The 24,395-nt window shown below is 38.9% G+C and overlaps 1 protein-coding gene across 8 annotated transcripts in view; it reads right to left on the bottom strand.

Annotated features, from left to right (window-relative positions):
* The window catches only part of DMD (dystrophin), a 1,912,888-nt gene that overhangs the window by 701,847 nt on the left and 1,186,646 nt on the right, over nucleotides 1-24,395 (bottom strand). For all 8 annotated transcript variants that reach the window (XM_043538015.1, XM_043538014.1, XM_043538013.1 and 5 more), the window contains one exon: nucleotides 17,282-17,457. In XM_043538015.1, the coding sequence (XP_043393950.1) occupies nucleotides 17,282-17,457 (176 nt within the window). The remainder of the gene's footprint in view (nucleotides 1-17,281; nucleotides 17,458-24,395) is intronic.

Below are 24,395 nucleotides of genomic sequence, written 5' to 3' on the forward strand. Positions count from 1 at the left end.
ACTAGTGTGTGCCGAAGGAGAAATGCTCAGTTATAAAGTAAATCAGCCAAAAGTGACCCCTAATCTCCCGAACAAATTTATTCAAATCTTACTTACATGAGAAATGTGCATAGTCTACTTCTGTTGCTACTAAAATCATGAGACCTCCCCACACCCCAAAAGTTTAAAACCTGGTACCAAATTTCTTGAAAGATCCATTTTTAATTCAAAGTAATTTTTTGGAAAGGTATACTGACATTTCTTATATGTAACCAAGAGGCTGCCTTAGTGCGTTAAGTGCAAAACGCAACTCTGCCTTAACTGTGGAGTTGCAACCAGCAAATATTCTTTCCAATTTTAAAAATGATTATTAAAGCAGAATAGAATTTGGTTTAGTGCTTCTGTTTCCCCAGACTGTTTCAGTTTTCAGCATGATGGTTATGGCCAGAAAGAAAGTCAGAAAAAGCAAAGACATGAAAGCTATTTGAAACTATGTCACGATTTATTTATGGTGAGAAGGACTTTTTAACCAGATATGCTTCCTGATGGATGAGCAAAATGGACGGTGTTTTCCTTTACAGGAGGTTTGTAAATAAGCTTTAGGCAAAAGAGACTCAACAATAAAGTGCCAGCTTCACACCATTTAACAAAAATCCCTCCAAACAACTGTTATTTAAAAATATATATCTTATATGACAAATAATTTAGAATTTGACAGATTTAAGAGTTTACGTCAAGCAAAATAAGAATACAGAAATTCCAAAAATGAATATCAGCCTCTTGGAAGCTTGGACTTATATCTAGAATGTTTTGGAAAAAATCTCCAAAATTATTCTAATCTATGAGAACGAGCCTCTTATTTTAATCCCTTCAGTTACACTTTTAGAATAATTTCTTCTCTCTTTAATTCATAGCACTCAGAAAAATGTGTTCAACTGATTTCAAGCTTCTACCATGGATTTTTCCCCTTCACATGTCAAGACAGCTGCTTCACTGTTTTACTGTGAGGGGAAGGAAGAAAAGCAGAGTATTCCTTTTATATGATAAGGTGTAAGTCTGAAAACTGGTAGAAAGAAAACTTCTATTTGCCACCTATATAACTCATTTGTATCATCAATGGGAGAAACACAGATCAGTCAGCAGTGAAAAGGTACCAACAGGGGAACTGAGTTTGAGAGTTGAATTGAAATTCCTAGTATAACAAGAGACAGGGAATCATAAAACTATACAGTATAGCCATGAAGTTTTTATAAGTCAACACTATTCATTTACAGTGAATGAAGTATTTCCATTACACAAGAGGAAGAAAGACTAAAATTTACAACACAGAACCATGGACTGCTTCAAAATGGAACCTGAGGTAGTCACCTGGTGCCTATGTACTACTTGATATACTCTACTGCCTGGCCAGTTGACATGGTCTCTCATTCACAAATGCATACCAGGTTGTTATTCTTTCACCAAGCTGTGCAGTATTCTTTTCTTACAAAATAGCAGTCTTATAGCAAGGAGAAACTTCTGTCACTTCACTCCTCAGCCCAGTCTCACCCTCTGAGCTTCCCTTCTGACCTACCCCTTGCTTATATCCTCCCAATTACCTCATTTGCCCAGTGATTCCAACCCAGGTGCTCATAACCCCCCAACATAATTAACTGCCACCAGCTGAGCCTGACAGTGATCAGGGTGCTGCTGATAGTGTCCTGTCACAGAGGTATAAAATTCAACAGTTTAAGAGAATTCTACTTTCCAACCAAGCTAGCAACACTTAAAATTGACCTTCCTTCCATCGCTGTAACACAATGCACATCCAGTTTTGCTATGACCATATACAATTTATAAGTTGAACTTGGTGTAGTAAATTTGTTTCTTTTATAGGAATTTAGGTTAATATGTTCTACTGGAGCCAATATATATGTAGGCTTGAAAGGATTAGATTTTTACCAGTAAATGTCTATTTTGCTGTACATACACAAACTGACAAAAATATTTCCATCAATAGTAATCAAAATGTACAGATAGGCAAAATAACAAAAATGCTACTTGAGACATTATTAGGGTTAGATTTAAGGATATTTACTTTGTATATTTTTATATGTAATGTTGTCAATTTGTGTTGTAATGGTTATAGAGCTGTAACTTTATGAATCTCAACATCTGCTGTCATTAAATAATTATTGTCTGACCCCTCCAATAATTTCCCACAACTGTGAAAATTGTACTTAGAACTCATAATTTTGCACGGCTGTGAAAATGTAAATCAATAAACATCAGAAAAATGCTTAAAAATAAACATCAGTATTATCTCAGTAGTACAAACACATCCAATTACAAACCCAAGTTGCTGACAGGTTGGTGCAACAGTACAACCACATGATACCCCCTACCACCAACACTTTGGCCTCAAGCCAACTTTTCTCCACCAGTGACTGAGAAGATCGCTGTGGTTCACAGATGAATCCAAGCAGATGCAGCCAGTACACAGGGGTGTGTGCTCACACACACACAAATCTAAATCCGTCCACCAAGAGAACAAAAACCTCTTACAGTCTTTTTACTCCTCCAACATCAATGCAGCAGAATTACAGCCAGCAGAGCTAGTACACAGAGAGCCAGCTAATCAACCCATACTTCCTGGTCCATAGTCTGAACCCAAGAATCTCCCCCTGTGAAACACTTCGAGAGGGAGGGGGGAATAACCCACACCCAGATGTAAAAGAAACTAACAGATTAAAAAGCCTCAGTCATGACCAGCCTGCACTATCCAGCTTGCCATATCCCAGATTTTGACTCCACCACACTCTCCAGAGTTCAAGAGGCTCTGAAAAATATTATAGCCACCACCTGTAAAAGAGGTGCATGTGTCTCCTGGAGGGCGAAAGCCAGTGAAGAACAGCTGCATCCCCTACTAATGGAAATTATATATGTCTCCTTCAGAAAAGCACACTTGTCAAACTCCTTGAAACATCCACTCAACCCTCAAGCAAAACAACATTGGATTCCCCCTGATGCTCTCTCCAGTTACTGTCCAATCTCCAACTTCCCATTCCTGGGCAAAATAATTGAGCAAGTCGTAACTACCAAGAATCCATTCTTCCTCTAAAATACAGAGTGCACATCTGGAGTAGGAAGAATCTTAATATAAAGCATACTGATGTTACCAAATAATTGTGTATAACCAGCATGCATTTTCATTGCCTCCTGACAGCATAGTTTAAAAATACTTTATACTGGCATTTGTAAGTTGAAGTGTTATTTCTCTGTTTACCTACAAATTTAAGGTTTTGGTAGAATTTTATTCAAGCAAGTGGTAGTAATAATAATGAATGGGGTATTTAAAACTCTGCAACTGCAATTAAGTGCTAGATATTTTATTTTTAAAGTCATCTCAATGTATTTAGATAACAAAAAGCAGTGGCTTCTGTTTGAAATATTGGATGGGTAACAGTTTGCATTATAAATGTTCTTAATGCATTTTCAGGAAGTAGAATAGCAATGATCTTGGTTATAAAAAATACACATAGTGAAAAGGGGAACTTCAAAATGTATTAACTAAGTTCTATATAGTCAAATATTAAATCATACTTTTAGTCATTTATATAATGTACATTCACAGGTTATGTACAATATTCAATTTCCAGCAAAGACAAGAGTAGCACACTCTTTTGGCTCACCTGGTAGAACTGCTGCCTCTATATACCTCAAGTATCCTGGCTAGATTGAGTCTCAGCTGCTGTTATGTGTAAGGAACCAACATAAACCCAGCCACCACATGGAAGATTTTATTAATTTGTCAATTCTGCTTAGTGTCCAAACAGCAGTGTGTTCTGAACACAGAACAGTATGAAAATGGAGGTCAGTCATACCTTCTGTGAAGCTGAGCAGACTGGGGAGCAGCAGAAGGTGCACCACTCCATAGTTATGCATGGGTGAATGAAGTGGTTAAAGTACTTTGAAACAGGAGTGAGGGCTCTTGCTGCACCAACCAAATAAGAGGTGAAGGTGAGGAAAAGTGCTTTTCTGCCAAGCAAAGGAGGGGAGTGGGCTCTCTGCTTTGAGTTCTGAAGGAAACTCTTTCCTCCTCCCTCTTTCCCACACTTCCTTTCATCAGGTTTGAATCTAGAATGGACAGTTGGCTTTCCAGGAGGCCTGCAAGTGCCTTTCTTGAGAGTATTACTGGCTACATACTGGCTGTTATCTTTGAAAACTCGTGGCAATTGGAGGAGGTTCTGGATGATTGGAAAAAGGCAGAGATAGTGCCCATCTTTAAAAAAAAAAAAAAAAAAGGGAAGAAGGTGAATCTGGGGACCTACAGACTGGTCACCCTCACCTCAGTCCCTAGAAAAATCATGGATCAGGTCCTCAAGAAATCCATTTTGAAGCACTTGGAGGAGAGGAAGGTGATCAGGAACAGTCAACATAGATGGATTCACCAAGGGCAAGTCATGCCTGACCAACCTGATTGCCCTCTAAGATGAGATAACTGGCTCTGTGGATATGGGAAAAGCAGTGGACATGATATATCTTGACTTTAGCAAAGCTTTCGACATGATATCCCACAGTATTCTTGCCAGCAAGTTAAAAAAGTATGGATTGGATGAATGGACTACAAGGTGGATAGAAAGCTGGCTAGATTGTTGGACTACAAGGTGGATAGAAAGCTGGCTAGATTGTTGGGCTCAATAGATAGTGATTAATGGCTTGATGTCTAGTTGGCAGCCAGTATCAAGCGGAGTGCCCCAAGGGAGGTATGGATTGCACCCTCAGCAAGTTCGTGGATGACACTAAGCTGGAGGTGTAGGTAGCTACACTGGAGCATAGGGATAGGGTCCAGAGTGACCTAGACAAACTGGAGGATTGGGCCAAAAAAAATCTGATGAGGTTCAACAAGGACAAGTGCAGAGTCCTGCACTTAGGATGGAAGAATCTCATGCACTGCTACAGGCTGGGGACCGACTGGCTAAGTGGCAGTTCTGCAGAAAAGGACCCGGGGATTACAGTGGACAAGAAGCTGGATATGAGTCTACAATGTGCCCTTGTTGCCAAGAAGGCTAATGGCATATGGGGCATTGCCAGCAGATCGAGGGAAGTGATTATTTCCCTCTATTAGGCACTGGTGAGGCCACATCTGGAATATTGCGTCCAGTTTTGGGTCCCCCACTACAGAAAGGATGTGGACAAATTGAAGAGAATCCAGTGGACGGCAACAAAGATTATTAGGGAGCTGGGGCACGTGACTTATGAGGAGAGGCTGAGGGAACTGGGGTTACTTAGTCTGCAGAAGAGACGAGTGAGGGAATATTTGATAGCAGCCTTCAACTACCTGAAGGGGGGTTCCAAAGAGGATGGAGCTAGGCTGTTCTCAGTGGTGGCAGATGACAGAACAGGGAACAATGGTCTCAAATTTTAGTGGGGGAGGTCCAGGTTGGATATTAGGAAAAACTATTTCACTAGGAGGGTGGTGAAGCACCAGAATGGGTTACCTAGGGAGGTGGTGGAATCTCCATCCTTAGAGGTTTTTAAGGCCCAGCTTGACAGACCCCTGGCTGGGATGGTTTAGTTGGGGTTGGTCCTGCTTTCAGCAGGGGTTGGACTAGATGACCTCCTGAGGTCTCTTCCAACCCTAATCTTCGATGATTCTATGATACACCTTTCATAGAATCACGGAAGGGGGCTTCTCAGACTACTACTCCAAATATTCAGGAAGCATTATGCTTCCTAGGGACTGAAGCAGGGCCCTGTATATTTTGCAACTGTGCAGACAATCAATTCAGTTCTTAGTTGCTCTGGCCCAAGGAAACCTTAATCTGCCTCTGTCCATGGCCATGGAATTTGATGTTTTTCCAAAATACCATGGAATTCAGCATTTTTGCCATGAATTTGCTATTTCACTCCAGCCTGCTGCCCAACATTTTTGTGTCTTTCGGATCTACAAGAATCTATCTTCAGCTACCTCTTGCCCCAGCTTTCCAAACAAGAGGGAGATAACTGGAGTACAGAGAATGCTCTCTGCACTCTTCTATGGCAACAAGTAGCAGGGTTCTGGGGCCTCTGAACTGAAGTCTAGTTTGCAGCCACAGATCAGCGAATGAGCTGTGGTTCCTAAAGAATAGATCAGCACAACTGGCCTGAAGGAGATGCACTGTTGAAGTTAGCTAGAAGCTCCTCACTTTCCCTAGTGCAGGCGGTGGTGGGGAAGGAGGTTTTGAACGAGGCTTCCTGGATGACAGCCCAGGAGACAAGGCCATGGAGTAAAGTTGGCCCCCCTGGAAAGCACAGTGAAAAATAAAATCCCTGAAAATAATTATTGACAAAATTTACATCAAATTAGCATTTTCAATTATGAGCCAGAGTTGAGAGACTTTGATTAGGAGCTAGAGGCTAGGAAGGAAACATCACAATAAATTAACATTGCCAAAGGCATTTACGGATTGCTGCCATGGAACATTGTGTCACAGAACAAAAAGGTGTCTAGGTATAATGCATCCAGCCACCTCATCATTAGGCCACTAGCACTGATCCTACAAGCATCAGAGACACCCTTAACTGCTTTGGGTGTGCAATTATGCGTCCCACAAACAGGCATGTAAGGGAAAGATAGGGTTCCTCATACCCTCTTGTCCTTCTAGCATCCCTCCATTACAGATGGAGGCATAATTTTGCCCATTATAGACAATGATTTACATCTCTGTAAACTGATTCAAGAGAGGTTTTCATAGTACTTACTCACACTAAACTGTACAGGGCCAATTCTGAACTCAGATACAAACAAAGTGCTCAGAATCATTGCTACAAGTTGAAAATATATATATGACAGCAGAATTAAGCCTTATTTTGCCTCACCGAGTGATTCTGACTCCTTTCCCAAGCTCACTCAAGTCAACGGAAGAACTTCTACTGACCTAATTGGGCTTTGGATCAGGCCCATATTGACCTCAACATGGACTTTCTTCTGGTACGATATTCTGTATCAAATATCACCTAGCAACACAGTTTCTAGAGGAGAATACTGCAACCATAGAATGCATTACTTTCCTGCAAATGGTAGTTTTGTGTTATGATTGCCATTTGCTATAATTGCTGCATAGAGCAAAACCATTTATAATGAAACAGGTGAAACTATCACAGCCATCTAGCACACACAAAAAGATACTTCATAATGAAAAAAATTCTCAATTAGTAAAATTTTCATTTCTCACATTATGCTTTGCCTTGAAGCTAAAACATTTACTATTGTGTTTTACAGTACAGCATTTAATTAGATTGCAGTGAAACAAAGATTCTATAGCTATTTACAAAATGAAAATTTGAAATGGTCATTATTAGATGGTGGTAACTTTTAACCTTGTTTCACTTTTTTACTTTTGCAATTTATTAGGAAGGGCAAATTATTTAATCAGCAAGGTAATCAAATATCAACAGGAATTCAATGCCAGTCAGTGGCATATGCCTTAGGGACAGAAATATGTCTGTAGACAACTGGAATTTTTGAGACTCCAGAGGCCAAAATTAAACCTTGGAGCAATAAACAGCAAGTGAACTTGGAGTTAGCACTGCAGAACACTATCAAAAGAAGTGTTATATCTGACAAGGGCCAAACACGGTGTAGCACTGGTGGGTGCTTTTGCATGTTCTCCAAACCTTACACAGATCTTTCAGTGCAGTTCAGTACTGACCTGCCACAGCCCTGCTCTTCCAAAAGTTGCTGCTCTACTAAGCAGAAGTTAGTTTTGCTATATTGGAACTAATGGGGATTGTTTTTTGATGTGGAAACTGGCAAATGCTGAATAACATTTAAACTTGAATAGCAATCCCATTTTAACTTGTGATATCTGAGAGATGCAAGTCTCTGCATGTGAAATACCTTCTTTGCCACCTCGCTCTCAAATATTTTAAACAAAGAGGATCCAAAATAAATTACTCTAATAATGTCACAAATGTTTGATTCCAATGTCAAAGAAAGAAAAAAATGGTCAAAATGAGTGTGAAAGTTAACAAAAATATTAATTAAAATTACAATAAATATAATGATCGGGAAATTTGCCAGGATGATAAAGCGAGAGATGGAAATCCTGCATTTAGCTACAGAACACAGACAATAGCAATGCAAAGTTCCTCTCATACCAACTCTCCGGTATGCTTCTCTCCTGACTAAGCTGATCAGTTGTAGGTGTGAGAGAGTAAAATGTCTGTGTTTATTCAACACTTTAGGGAAAGATGTGGTCTGAGCACAGAACTAGAATGACTGAAACACTGAAGGCTTTGTCTCCAACTTTATTCATATCTTTGGGGAAGACATTTCCTTTCCCTCTCTGTCTCAGTTTCCTTGTCTGAGGGTAGTACTAACTTACCTCCCAGGAATCTTGTGATTTTTAATTTTTGGAAAGTTCTTTAAAGAAGAAAAATACTATCTCAGAACAAGATATAAAAAAATCACCAGTTCAGTGCTCTTGTGGTTGATGTGGACACTAGGAAACTGAATTGTAACTCATTTCTCACAGTTTAAACAGGCAGCATATAAGAAAATTTTAGCCCACCAGTAACTGGCTGCCTAATGAAAACCTTTGATCCCAATGTGACTCACATTGGCCATCTCATCTAGTTCACAAAATTTATTTCCAATAATAGAAAAACAACAGCAGCATTCACCAGCAGATTGAGAGCATGAAAACAATTTTAAAATTAAATCTATTTTAACTTGAATGTTTGGCTTTTCCAAAGAATAAGAATTCTAGAGCATGCTGTGCTGGTCCCAGGATATTATTTTGTCTCTCTCACCAAAAGAATTTGGTCTAATAAAAGGTATAATCCTCATCCACCTTTTCTCTTTAATTCTAGAGCAATAATTTCTGTGCTATTCATCACTGACACTGAATTCTAATATGGAAATAGGTCTATTTGGTTTCATATATACTCTGATTTATATATATAAAATCTACACATGCAAATATTTACTGGGCACAGGTGCCAACTTTTGTTTGTTGGTTGGTTGTTTTAAACTTATCAACAAATTACTCTGAAATAATTAACTAGAAATTAAACACGCACTAGAGTACTGCCAAACTGCTGTGAAGAAGAAAAGAACATGGGGAGATAAAAGTAGTCGGGTGGGGGGGGGGGGGGGGAGAATACAGAAAATGAAGCAAATGGTGAGTGGCATGTATAGCAGAGTAAACCAATTAGTTGAATGGAAGAGAAAGAAAACAGAAAGGACCAGAATTCACAGCAGCATTCCTGTCAGGTGGCATTAAAGGAGTGGAATTTGCTTGTATCCCGGAATTCCCCTAAAGTGGGGGAGTCCCAGTGGATGCAGAGCAGGTGTAGTGAAAGTCATGAGACAAACACCTCTCTTGAACCATGCTGCCATTTTAACCATCCACCATGCTTTGATAAAATACGTACATTTTGCTATGGAAAAATTCAAACCTCTTGAAAGTAAAATTATTGCACTTGAGAGTATCTTAAAGTATTTAAGAGATGTCAGACCTCATAGCAGAGGCAACAATTGGCATGATTTCCCCCCATTCCCCACCCCCGGTTACCTTTTTTGGAGTCTGCTACATCCTTTTTATTTAATGTTTAAAGCTTTTCCAAAGCATAAAGCTGAAGGAAATGTTTTTACTCTGATTCCACATTGTCCATGGCTGTTCTATTTTAAATATTTAAGTATCAAAAGATTCAGTTTTACTATCTGTACAAACAATATGTAATTCTTCCAACACAATCAGTTTTTCAACAATGCTTTAATGAATATTTACATTATGCATAATACATACACACACAGTTTTCAGAATCCAAATAAAAAATAATTAGGTTCCATTAGCTCTTTTTATTTATGTTACTCAGGGTCAGTACGTAGTTATCTATTTAATAGGTTCCCTGGAATTAATGGGAGTTGTAGGTGTTCAAAACTTCTCAAAATTTGTCTTTGGTCTGCTAAAACATTAATTTTATCATAAAACATTCCTTATATTAATTGGAACAGCTAATCACATACAGGAAGTTATAACTCTATGGATGTTTGTGACTTCTAAACTAACGAACAGGTATATTATAGCAATTACTTTTAGGGTGACAGAACCAAGTGCATGTAATTCTATATTAATGTTATCTTACACTTATAGACCACCTTAGTTCCCAAAGGGTCTTTAAAGGGCTTTACAGATAACAGATTGCTTATTTCATTCGCCACTGAAATGTAGCCACTTTGCGTGATGGAAGACAACAACCAAACTATACTAGCGATGCACAGAATTTCGTACCCATTTGAAACTGCAAAGGGAGTATTAGGTAGGTAGAATGCAATTACCTGAGTTGGAAGTTAGCCAAGACATTGGAGCTAACACTTCTACTCTTGGTTTGGTTTGGGGGTTTTTAAGTTTCTTGGGATTTTTAATGATTCCTAGCAACGAAGACATGAATTTTAAATGTCACCTGTAACAATACTTCCAGCTGTATAGCATCATGTAGGACCATTCAGACACACTAGTTCAGAGCCAATTCAAAGCGAAAAGTGTTGCTTACTGAGTCACCAACCAGGTTATTACAGCACCCAAGTGTTTCTGGCATCCATCTCCCTGCCAACGAAGGATTGTTCACTACAATACATTTTCAAGTGCTTTATCCAATCTAGTCTGTAGCGATGGCACTACCACCAATTCCACTGGGAGACTTCCTTAGCCTAATCCATTTCTGTTAGGAACATTTTCCCTGCTACTTAGCATAAATTTGTCCTAACTTTTCCCTATTTTGTCTACAAATCTCTCTACTTCTTCCTTGGTTTTACTACATATTCATATATTTGTACACTTCATCACATTTCTTCCCAACTGCCCTCTGCTGCCATTCATAACTTAACCAAGGTGTATACATTTTTCCTCATAAAAGAAAATTCCTTGAGACCTCAGCATTTTTATTGCTTTTCTCTTAACTTCCCTCAATTTGGCAATATGTTTCTAGTAAACTCGTGTCCAGAAATGAATGTATACCCCAAGCATGTATAAGAAGGGAGTATTACCCTGTAATTGCAAACTGACCACACTGCAGCTGTAGTACAAAATTATTCTGACCCTTTCTGTAGCCATATAATATTGAAAAGCCTTGCTTCTTGTCATAAACTCTCACCCTTTGGTCTTCTACAACTTTACCCATTGCTGGGTTTATCTCAGCTATATTACCTGGAATTGTTCAAATTAAATCTCATTTTGTTTCTTTCTCTTCATGTTTTTAAATCACATAGGGCCCTTGGTATTATTTCACTGACTGCATGTAGATTTGAAACATTTACCCACTTTAAAATCATAGGCAAATATAATTCATGTGCTCCCTCTTCTATGAATGTGCTCCCTTATCCTTTATGAATAAAGAAATTAAAACTGGATCAAATCCAGTCTCTAGTGGTACCATTCTATGTACCTTCCACACACTGCTGGCTGTCATTGTCCTGATATCATTGTCTTTTTGTTAGGTTTTTTTTTTATACACATTAATATTCTTTTCCAATTATATGTGTATTTATTTTTCAGTTACTGTTTTGAGAAACAGTATCAAATGCTTTGTTAAAAATAAAAATATATTACATCTCCTACTTTCTGCATCATTCACTAACTTGGTACCAGTATCATGGTGAGATGGAAATTCATTGTGAACAGCATCAAGTACTTAAAGGTTCTACCTACACATAGAGTGTTCATGAATATTTTTGTGGAAATCTGTAGCCAGAGGAGAATAGCAGCTCTGGACTTGTGCTGGTGACTCATCACTATCTTTGCACTCCCAATGCTATTCTCGTGTTGGCTCTATTTTCTAAACCAACTGTTTATTATGTATCTAGCATTTGCTGCTACAGGGATTTCTGGGAGTAGAGAAAAGGGGCATTAGATTCCTTGATACCTGTTATTTTTTGGTGAAATTTTATTGAGCATTTGATGAACCATCAAAACAGTAATATGAAAGTTCAGGGAAAATATTTACTGAAAGATCAAGGAATTCCCTCTCCCCTCTCTTTTTCTAAACAATATGCAAATATAATCTCTCTCTCATTTGAGTAAGAACCTTTAAACAAAATAATTAAACTACAAAATATCACATAGACCCTGGAGAAGCCAATCATGACCAATAAATAATGGCAAGTTTAGCTACAGTACTATATGCATGTGCATTTCAAATTTAAATCAGTGAGATTTCTTTTCTAATTAATTACTCTAAGAAATCTGTGCATACTTATCACTGCATATTTGCCCAACATTCATAAACAAAGAAAATAAAATTAAATATGTATACATCATTTTGTTCTGGCAGGTAAAAGAAATACTAAAAAACCACAGTAAGTTAGCTGTACTGCAACTGCGTCGTCTATGAGCCAACTTTTGATTTTTAAGTAGAAGTTAATAACAGGTTTCAATATATTGAGAGCTCAGGTGAAAGACTAATGAGAGGTAGCTAATGTATTGTAGCTAAAGCAATACTATAATGAAAGTTGAGTATAAAAATATGAAAAATAAAACAGTTAATTTACAATAACCATATATAATTTTAGAGTTAGAGCATAAAAGCTTTTGTTTGTATACCCCAGGAAACCAAACACTTTATATATTCAAAAGCACCCTGCTAAATAGAGTTAGTTGCTGTGCAATTCTTTGCATAGATATTTCAAACTAACTTGAGCTCAAAATAGATACCAAGCAGGTTTAAGCTTGTTCCAAGTGCAAATCATTTGGAATTAAAATAATAAGAAATGTTCTTCAGCTCAATAGAACAATTTTTTTGTTGTCAGTGGCAGGGTTTTTTTAAAGTCAAAATCTAGCACTTAAAAATATAAACTGATTACTTTTGAAACAGCTAGAAATTCTATTTTCCATCAAGTATACTTGATGATGCTGGGTCATCAATCCTCCTTTTCCAGTCATCCAACTATAAGACTGATTCTGAAATTAAATATTACACATGTACTTTCTGATTCACTGGATAAGTATAGGTGTGCCACAAACATTAAAAAGGCTCTCCAGAACAAAAAGTTTTGCAGTTTTTAACCAATAAAAATGTAACTGAATCTGCAATCTGCTAGGCAGAGTTTATCGCTTTTTTCAATCCAACCACAGAGAGGTTAATATATGCTTAACAAAAATCTCAATGTTTTCATCACCCTTTTGACTGTTAAGAAGCTTTCATTTGAAGACAAAAATTTAAATACTAAATAAACTTTCAATTACGTTCATACTTCGTAGAGAGACAGACATTCCAAAAAAACAACAGAAAAACATATTGAGTTTGGATGCAATTTTTTGTTGTTGTTGGGGTTTTGGGTCTGTCTTTTGAAAATGAAATTTTTACACCACTGAATAATAAACTTTGCAATGTTTTAATACACACAGACATTCTTAGGCCATGTCTACACTATGGGCACTACAGTGGCACAGCTACTGCGCTGTAGCTATCCTGCTGTGGTGCTATAATGTAGATGCCTCCTATAGTGACAGAAAGGGTTTTTCTAATATTGTAGGTTGTCACAGTTCAGGGCAACTGCAGCCATATTCCCTCCTCACGGCCTGGCAATGGTACCAACTCAAAGGCTTCCAGCTCCCCCGTTGCCTCCCATCTTAGGCGGATACCTTCATCTCTCTCCCTCCTGACCGGGGTATTTCCAGCCAGCAAGTTTCCTGCCTACGCTGTGAATTCCACGGAAAAGTCCAACTGTCTAAGCAGGCCAATCTCTCGGCTTTGCTTTCTCTTTGAAAGCTGTGAATAGGGTAATTATTCACTGTTTTAAGTTACCACACAGCTCTTTCTAAGAAAGCACATTTATTCTTAAGGTAGAAACTTTACAGAGACAACATATTAAAGACAATAAAAAAAATTATATGCATGTTAATAAGCTTATCACAGATTACTCCCTTCCCTCTTCTCCACAAAAGCGCTGGTTGGTGTCAGTCCTTCCAACCCTTCCCTAAGAATTGGGTCCTTCCCTTTGGGCAGAAGGTGGATTAGAACGAAGGCTCTGAGTCAATTTAAACTCAGGCTATTTATACCAAAGTACTTTCTTTGTTTCTCTTGGTTCTTTACAGAATCCAGCTGGACCCAGTATATGCAGACCCCCCAGCAGGTGACACCTCTCTGGAGGTATTACAGCCTGAGTGAATTTTATTAATCACCTCCACTTAGTTCCTGCAGGGGGTGTTGTTACTCTCTCACATGTTATTAAAGGAAATTGCCATATCTGTCACATCTCCCCAGACAGCAGTAGCTAGGCTGATAGAAGAATTCTTCCATACACCTAGTTGTGTCTATACTGAGGGTGTGGTCAGCTTAACTACAATGCTCAGGAATGTGAATTTTTCACACCCCTGAGCACTATAGCTATGTTGACCTAACTTTTAGGTGTAGACCAAGCCTTAGTTTATACTATGTCTAAGCAATTAAACAAGGGGTTTTTTTTAATTAAAGGATACTCTATATTCTGAGAACTGAAGTGAAATTGCAGAACACACACATTATTATGGCATCATGACAAATATGTGGGTGCTCTTACATATTTGTTAACATTGTGCATTGGCCTGCCATTGCAATGTATGCATATTTTGGGTTAAGTGCTTCTCAAAAGAGGACTGTCTGGGATGGATCAGGCAGGAAGGAGGAGGTGGCTCAGGATGGTCTGCTAACAGCTTCCACTTTAGATGGTTAAGGGACAATGCCTGAACAATTAGCTCTAATGACTCTCTTGTTCCTCAAGCCAGCATAAAGAACAGATTTGACCACGAAGGACCAAAACCCAACAGCAGATGGGGAAAACTCCTGTAGAATAAAGAACACTTACAAGGTTTGAAAAGACTGTCTTGAGGGTGCAGACTGAGACACACTCAAAGGGTATGCCTACACTGCAGCTGGGAGGTAATGCCCAGCTCGGGTAGATACACATACACACTAGCTATGCTCAAGCCATCCTGCTAGAAGTAGCAGCATGGCTAGCTGCCCAAATACAGCCCATCTGAGATCCTAAATACATACTCACATTGGTAGTCTAAGCCCCCATTTATGCTGCTGCAGCCAGATTGCTATTTTGAGTGCAGTAGCTTGAGCGAAGCTACAGCATGTATGTCTACTTAAACTGGGAATTACACCTTGTATCCGCAGTGTAGTCATATCCAAAACACAGGAACCGGCAGGGGTGCCTGAAGGATCCTGGGATATAGTACTTTAGGTAAGATAGACCTGTGATCCAATTTATTTAATCTTTTTTTTTTTCATCTAATGCTTTGTTCTAACCCCTGAACAGAGATATTTTGCTTTAAGAAGGCTGTTGGTCAATTTATCACTGGTCATTTGTCTCTGAAGGGAGGAAATGCAGGTGCCCAAAACCCAGTCAGACTCACAGAATGGTAAGTGGCAGGTATACACAGGGTAGATTGACCCAGGTCCCGGTTTTAGAGTAGGATTCTACACAGGGACAGGTAAGGGCAGGGAGCCCAAGACGTGAGCTGGATAAACTCAGAGAGACCAAAAAAGGGACAAAAATCCAGCTAGCCCTTCAACTGTGACAGTCATTAATGACATTACCATAACAGACAAGAATTCCCACCAGTTTGAGACAGTACTGTCTTTTCTCACTATATGCCAATGCCTTTTTTCCTGTTTAGTTCACTAGGATTATTTGTACTTAAAATACCCAACTGGTTAGCTAGAAAAAAAACAAAACAAAACAAAAACACATCAAAGCTAGAACAAGTGTACTGCTGCTTTTTCTGGTTCATGCAATGTAGCTCATTTAGGGAATAGGACTGTGTTATTCTCAATTAGCAGATTGTTGGTCTTATTCTTCTTTACTGGAGAGAATGTGCAAGGAAATTCAATAATTCAGCGCACCACAGAGAGAGCCTGAAGCCAAAGTGGCATTCAGATACGCACATTTGTAGCTATGAAATAAAAAAGATGGCGATGCAAGTGCTGTAGTACCGCTGACCAGAACTGGGACAGAATTCACATTCTTGGTCAACGCTAAATCCCCAAACCTCCTTTTCCGTGCTGCAGCAGCAGCATACAGAGCTATTAACATGACATTATTGTTTCCTTCGTGTTAGCACTTACATAAGAGGCAAGGGTTTGGAAATACAGCTGGGTTTCAGTGGTGCAAAAGGATAGTTTTTAGTGTGATAAATAAAGGCCAAGCTCTCCCTGGTGTAACAAGAAACATTAGCATCAACACCTGGAAACACAACAGAAAGAACCATTTAAAGCCATCCAACTGCAGCAGTTTACTCTTGGCATTCTCATCTTTTAATACATTCCAAGGGAGAGTTTAATGATAATTAAAGTCAACAATAACCTTTCAGGATTCCCACCTCACTCCCTTTTGGATGTGAACATCTTTACAGTTCCTCCCTCTCCACAATTCTAAACTGAAAAAGGGTAGTCCTTAGGGTAACAACGAGACATTTAAAGAGGTGAACAAACTGTTGCACACTATTGGTCTTCCTCCTAAATACTGCACTCACTATTATACCTTATTCATGAGATACTCACTTCTGAAAAAGCGTATGAATGAAGGTTGGCAACAAAACTACTGTATTTGAAAGAAGCTCTGGTAGGTCAATTTCGGTCCTACATTTAAGTAAAAAAAAAAAGCAAGCTTTTATAAAACCCAATATCAATAGAAATGTTTGTGATTTTTTTTAATTCAAAGGAAATCCTTTCTTGTAAAAGGAAAAACACTCTCCCTGTAATATTTGGAACTCAAATACTGCAGCATCATGTTAGTGCAGGAGAATGAAAAACTGACTGTACACAGCCTATAAATGACAGTTAAACTGACTAATCCATTCTCTTTATCGAAGCGGAGCGAAATGCCCAAAGTAAACAGATATCATACATGGTGAAAAGTAAATATTGTTAAAATGATTTCCTAAAATGCCATTAGTGCCACAGTTACAGAAACCTTTTTTAATATACAATTTTAATGACACACTATCAGGTAAAAATGTTTGTTAAAATGTGAGCTCAGGTGTAAATTACTTATGAAAAACATCATTCTGTTGTTCGGCTTTTCTAAAAATAATATCATATTTATGGTGTTTTTTAAACATTAGCTGCGGGAAGTATGAGGACATTTGTTTATGTGGGGCGGGAGGGGGGGGTGAAGGTGACCGGGTAGAAACAAAGAATTAGACAAGTAAACAAGGATGTTGTGTTTAATCATGGATCCTTAAATATTAATATTTAAGGAACAGTCCAATGGGTTCCTTGCAATGTTATTGTCAAAAGAAAATCTGAAATAACCAGAAACGATTTCAGAACATCCATGTTCTTAACCTACCTCTTTCTTCTCTCTGCCAGCTGCCTGCAGACTTCCTCCCACCGAAAATTCAGGCTACCCAGCTTTTCCCTAAGAACATTAGCATCTGCTGTTGATGACTGCTCAATAATTTCTTCAGCAGTTATATTTAATGTTCTGATAACAGTTTGCTGTCGTCCGATGCCATCATGGAGCTCCTGTAAAATATATATATATTTTTAAATGTCAAAAATGAAGAATCATATCCTTTTATTCAAGCATGGATCAAGAATGCTTTACCAACTACAGGTCTGGTAGCAAGAGCTCTGTGGGAAAGTTTTTCTCTACTCTGAATCCCAAATGCATACATCCAAAAGGCGATAAGACAGAAAGGCAGCTTTTATGTTTTTGTAACAAGCACCTTTTAAGCTCAGCTTCTGCCTCTTTTTTTTTTTTTTTGGGGGGGGGGGGGGGAGGGGATGTTCTAGCCTGCTAGAGAATGTTATAATGTTCTACAGATCCATTAGTGGGAAATTCTCTTGAGCAAATTCAATAGTGTCCCCACAGAGATGTACCATATCTAATAGTGTACAAAATGTTGTAAAATGTGAAAGCAAACAAAGTATTTTGGTTTTCCATTAACTGTCAATAAAAGTAGTGAAAAGGTACATTGACAGAAACAAGGAGACTGCTAATTTATACATCTGAAGTACTTTTCCAAATCCCTCTCTGGAATAGATCCACTCCTAGTTGTGAGAGGCTTGATAATCAACTACCCTACACTTATTAGAAAAAATACACTCCTGATAAAATCCTTACTTATCTCACTTCTGTCTACATACTGTGAACTGCAGAACTACTGAAAATACAACCAACCATTGCTGATGGGCAGTTTTCTACTCTTCACTAAAGGCACTCCGATTAATTTCCTATATCTCTTTCATTACTGGAATCCCAGTTTTCCATTTGTTATCTTAATTCATCATTAGCAGTAACAATCTTGAAATGTAACAAACTTCCACACTACACAGCCATTAAACCAGATTTGAAAAGGGACAATTAGAGCCATGTATATGGTTAGAGAATGTAATTTTTTATCAGTAAAAAGATCAAATTAATTTTGTATCTTTATTTATTAATGGAACAAGACTGACCTTTTCTTCTATAACTCTCAGAATTTATAAGCATGTAACTGTGAAATGGAGATGTTAAACTTTTTACTGCTAAAATAAACACAAACTGAAAGAAGGAACTTATTTTGAACTCTACCTTTGTTTTTTGATTTTTTATGGGGCTCCCAACCTCTACAAAATAATAGAGTCCAGGTACAAAACAGTGTACAGTAGAACCCTGATTTTATGATATCGGTTATATGAACCATTGTTCCTGGCAGGAGGGGGAAAAAAAGAAAAGAAAAAAAAACCAACCCACATAACGACAGTGATGTTGATGAAGAACAAGTCAACATCTCTTCACATTCCAATGCCTTCAGCGCACTGGAAATTGCTTTGCTGTGATTTGAAGGACAAGAGAAAAGTGATGCAATGCACCATACTACAACTTAAACACAATACCTAAAAGAATGTTGAGGTGTTGAATTTAACAAACTATTTTAGAGTTTGAACTCCTTAATCCCAAATTAGTTTGTAAAAAGGTGTTCTACTATATTTCAATTTAAAATTCTGAATATTTATATTCTCTTGTAGCAGAAAACTGACAAATTAGCAAATCCTTTTTTGGACCAATGCTATATATACTCTTGTTTTCCCGCTCATGAACTGCTCTCTGGTCTTTGTTGCAGCACTCCTGCTTCCAACATTAAGAACGTCTCCCTTGAAGGCGGGGGAAAGGGGGTTGTCTCCTCACTGTTCCAGATATTAGGAAGCTCACTGCCATACCCCACCTTCTTTAGGAGATGCCTTCCCCTAATTCTGCTATCAATTCCAGTTTATTAGGGAACCAGATCTCCTGTTGATTGAGTACCTGAATTGGGCACCAATCAAGTTGGGACAATGTGAATTTTACAATCTAACCTACTCACCAGGTCCCCCTGGGCTGCTGAAAGAAAGATGAAAAAAACCCATCCTGTCCCAATGAATCAGGCAATGTGGGAAAGATTCCTTCACAGTCCCTAAAGGGCAACTAGCATGATACCTACAGCAAGGCCCTAAAACTCAACCCCATTCTAATCCCAAAGAAGGGAAGGGGGGACTTTTTTTCCCGGCACAGAATGGTGCCCCAGGCCCGGGGGAGGGCTTATAAGCCCTCCCTACTTAACTGTATGGGAGCCAATGAGCATAAGGCATATACTGCTCCTTTCTGTCCAACCGATCAGCTACAGAGCCCTCCTCCTCAAGTCCACTAGGAGGATAAGCACCCATGAGGAGGGTGTATGCGTGCAATCTTTAGAGGGGTTAAGAGTTTTCTTTCGCCTGGAACCAAATGAAGCCTGTGTGGGTGTCTCCTAGAGGTGGAGCCTCTAGAACAGGAATGAGGCACAACAGTATGACAGCCTGAAGTCTGGCCTACTCTAGAAAATTAGGTCAGTTTAACTATGACAGTCAGAGGTGTGAAAAATTCACATCCCTGAGCAGTACTGCTAAGCTGACTTAAGTCCCTGTGTAGACAGCACTAGGTCAATGCCTCTTAGCGAGGTGGATTAACTACAGCAATGGGCACAGGTAGTGTCCACACTGAATGCTACAGCGGAACATCTGTGTTGCTGTAGCATCTGAAGCATAGACAGGAGCTCAGGAAGCTTTCATAGCCACTATCCATGTGGTAACATCTGTGGGGAGACAAAGGACTTTACTCTCCAAGAATGTTATTTGGACACGGTGACAGTTCTTGGGGTACCCAGGACTGCGAGTCACCTTCTTACCCCCTGCCTCCAGCAAGAGGTAGTCTTCTTGTGGTAGCTGGGTGTCAGCTCCCTACCAGCCACTCAAGCACTTCATAGGTGCTAAATAGGTGAAGGCTTTCTTAATATATGCTCTGAAATCTTATTTTCATTGCTGATTTATGGGTCTTCTGCCAAAGAAATAAGTAAGAACATATTTATCACACATTTTTCTATTGTAAAGACCATCTTAAACATAAATTATAATGCAGTTACTGAGAATGAAAATGGTATGGCAAAGAGAAAAAACTTATCAGAATATGAAGCAAAAATAAATGCACAGTGTTTAAGACTATGAAGATAGATGCAATTATTTAATCTCATCATTCATTTCTGAGAACTTGGCCTGAGGATGATCAGCATCATCAAATACTGTATCTCAAAGGGTAGAGTTTGATGAGATGTCAAACAAGGGTCCCTTTGAAGACTTAAGTTGCATGGGAAACAGTGCTGCCATCCTGTTTTTGCAAGCAATGTCCTTAATTTTATTTATGGCGAAGTGGGGCTGTAGTGATTCTTGCAAATGCCTTGTCTTCTTTCCCATTCACTTCTACCTTCAAAAGACTCTGCTTTTAAAATATCCTCACTGCAGTTTCCTCTTTGCTGATGCTAGTTCATTAGTCCGCTTTGCTGAATTGACACTTCAGAAAGTAGTTGCCTCCTGTCAAAAAAGTGCTGCCTATGGAAGAGCCTATGGAAGAGCCCGTAAAGCAGAACCACCAGTGGACCAGTAGTAACTATAGTAAGAATGTTTTAAAAGAAGCAAAGGCATTAATAGACGTAAAGATGAAAGAAGGGGGGAAAGAATGGGAGAGGAATAGAGAAAAGTATAACCAGAGAAACAAAAGTAGAAAGAAGATGATAGGAGAGAGGATAAAAAGAATGGGGAACCAAACTGATAGAAGGAAAAATGACTAAAAAGGGGGATGAAGGGAAAAGAAAAACAAGGAGAAAGAAGAAAGCTGAAGGGCAAAAGGAGTTGGAAGAGACTGAGAAATAACAGAAGCGGCTATAACTGCTCCTGTACCTCTTACATTCTCTCCTAAGCATGATTTGTTTTGTACAGAAATCTCTCACCCTGCAGCCCAAGAAGGAAATTGGTACTCACTGTGTCTTGCCCAATAAAAATGTTGACAGATAGGCCCAACACCCCAACCCCTATGTCCACTGCATTGCCTACTTCCACACTTCATTTTACACTCTGGACAATCAACCTTCCTATCACCACCTTCCTACTACGAACACTAATTTCCAAAACTGTCTCATTTTAAATACAAATTGCAAAACGTTTGTACTAAAATATATATAAGATCCAAATGCTAGAAAGAAGGGTCAGATCATCAATATAATATTAATATATTTTAAGATAAAATTATTAAAAAGCAATTCCTTTCTTACTCATACTTGCATTTGAATTCAGGATCAGAATTTTGTTTTCTGCTGAACTCTCAAGTGTGAATAGCGAAGTTCAGGCACTATGGCAGCGGATAGGGTTGTCAACTTTCAAATCGCACTAGGGGCAGGGGTAGCCTGCACAGCCTCCTTGGTCGCCCACGCTCCCGGGGCTGCAAGGACCTGCCAGCCGCTTCCCAGAGCCACGTGGAGCCAGGGAGCCTGCCTTAGCTCTGGGCTCCCACTGCGCAACCAACCAGACTTTTAACGGCCCGGTCGGCAGTGCCAACCAGAGCCACCAACTTCCCTTTTTGACTGGGCATTCCGGTCAAAAACTGGACGCCTGGCAATCCTAGCAGTGGACACATTTAAGAACTTGAACAGTAGAAAAACCATATACATCTTCATCTATCCTGTTACTTAATTATACCAAAGTACATTTTTTTTCAAACATTGTTATTCACTCTAAGGTGGCTCAGAGGTTGCATTCTTTGACAAAAATAATAAAAATGTCTAGTTCAAGTAATTTTCATCAAAAATAATGCAAGGTTGAGATATCTCCTTATCCCTCCAGTGCTGGAAATTTCCAGTCAGCCAGATGAATGCGTATGAAAATGTTCAGTATAAGTCAGATTCTACTCTCAGAGACAATCTGTGCCTGCTGATAATTGGGGGCGCCATGGGGGAGGGGACAGAGTGAGGGCAGCCAGCTTCAGCAATGTCACTGAGCATGCTCAGTCAGTATGAGCTTGCTTCCTACAAGCCAAGCCACAAATCGGGGAGTGCGTGGGGGGGGGGGGGACATGACAGCGCCCTCCCCATGTCCCCCCATGCGTCACCTTTGCTTACTCTCTTCAAAACAGTACCTTACTGCACAAGTTGTCACATTAATTTCACTAGAACTACTTGCAGAATAAGGTCATATTCAACATGAGTAAGGCAATCATAATCTGGTCCTATGTAGACATAAATTATTTTAAAACCCATGTTTCAACAGCTCCTTGTTTCATACTTTCCACCAGCCCTGTTTAATTCTAGCAATGAGCAAGAGAGCAATAAACGGTAGTAAAGGAGACCTGGCAACTGAAGATTGAGTGGGACAGCCACATAGAAAAAGACTTATCTGTTGTTGGTGAAAACATATTTAGGCAAGTTGTCTGCCTCTGGAAACTACCCTATAGACTACAGTACATGAAAAAAAAGAGAGAGAGAGAGAGAGAGACACAGACAGACAGAATTAAGGTCTCCATGTTCAAATAAAGTTATCTTGTTATTTAGATATCTGAAATCAGTGCACAGAAGCAGTTTATTTTAATGATATATTTTCCTAACATCAGATTAAAATGAAACTTCTATGCAAGTAAATATTCCTCTCCATCAGTACTAAATACAGTCATTATGATGATACTGCTATTAAAGAGAATACCAAATAAATTCATTATGATAAAATACTTAAAGTATTACAAGCTCTCTAGCTCAGGGAAGTTCCATTGTATGAAACCCTAATTTACTTGCTACATTTCCTCATCTAAACTGAGCTCACTTTACCAGGAAGATAGTCAAAAGAAAAAAAAAGCAAAAAATACCTTTGTCTTTAAAATGAGCAGCTCCCTAAACAAGAGGTAATTATGTTTTCAAACCGCTCCACCTGCAAGCAATTATGACAGCGGTTTTCTTAGCCAACACACCACATATTGAACAAGGGAACCTTGAGAGCTAAACACATGAGCAACTACAGCTTAAGTTACAGAGTCAACATGCTGTTACTGGTAGTTGTAAAATCTCACATCCTCTGTGGGTCAGCAAAGAGAGGAAACTGTACTACGTATTCACCACTGGGTTACACAACAGTCAATGACAGCCTTACAAATTTAGGTGTCTGTGCGTGCAACACTCTAGCCCACAAATAGTCTTCATATTTTTAAGAGGCTGGCCACTTGAGATGGGCTAAATGTTTTCATGGAAAAAAAGTAAGTTCCCTCTGAACAGGGAGCTATTTAGATATCTGTGATAAGAGTGGTAATTTAGCTACAAACTCAGACAGCAAGTCTGTGATTTTTTCCCATTACCACGAATCACAATGTTTGCAGCTTCAGTTAAATCTTGAAACAAATCATGCAGGTATCCTAATTTTATCCCAGGTATGAGGCATCCTTTCTCCCTCACCCTACTTCCTACAAAGTGAGCTAAATCCTGTTCCTTTGCCCTCACGTTCCCAGGTCTATCCCTTCCTCTCTCAGCCCCCAAAGAGCCCCTATGTCTAACCAGAGAGCACCTAATAATTTACTGTCCTCAAATTCTATCAACCATTCCAGTTTCTTCTCTGTTATCACACACCATAGTTTCATATTTGGGTAATATTTAATAGAACGGGGTTAAATCTATAAAACTGAATATTCTTTTCTAGTGGATCGTGGCCAGCTACCTTAATCATGTAGACTCAAAGTTCTTCCTGGCCAGATGTGACTCAGAACACTTTGGGCTCTCTCTAACAATAGTGAAACTTGGAACTTTTAAGATTTTAAGATACCCACCATCACAACAGAAACTGCAAGATCTGAGACTGAGAAAAGCTTTTTTGTTTTTAATGTACCAAAGATTCTTTTTCACCCTCTTTCAGTGGCAATAAGGCTGTATGTTAGTGAAACTGTAGCTCATACAACCTCAAGCAATTATTTTCAGGAAAATAATTTGTTGTTGTGAATACCAATACGCCAACTATCAACATGCCAACACCAGTGAGATAACCTGACTAAATGCAAATAATGTTTTGGTACTACAGGAATGGTCCTTTCCATGCAACTTGATCTGGATAATACTTGGATATTATTGGCTATCCAGTTTTTGCACATATACTCTGTATTT

The sequence above is a fragment of the Chelonia mydas genome, chromosome 1 (assembly GCF_015237465.2).
Source record: "Chelonia mydas isolate rCheMyd1 chromosome 1, rCheMyd1.pri.v2, whole genome shotgun sequence".
Classification (NCBI taxonomy): domain Eukaryota; kingdom Metazoa; phylum Chordata; order Testudines; family Cheloniidae; genus Chelonia; species Chelonia mydas.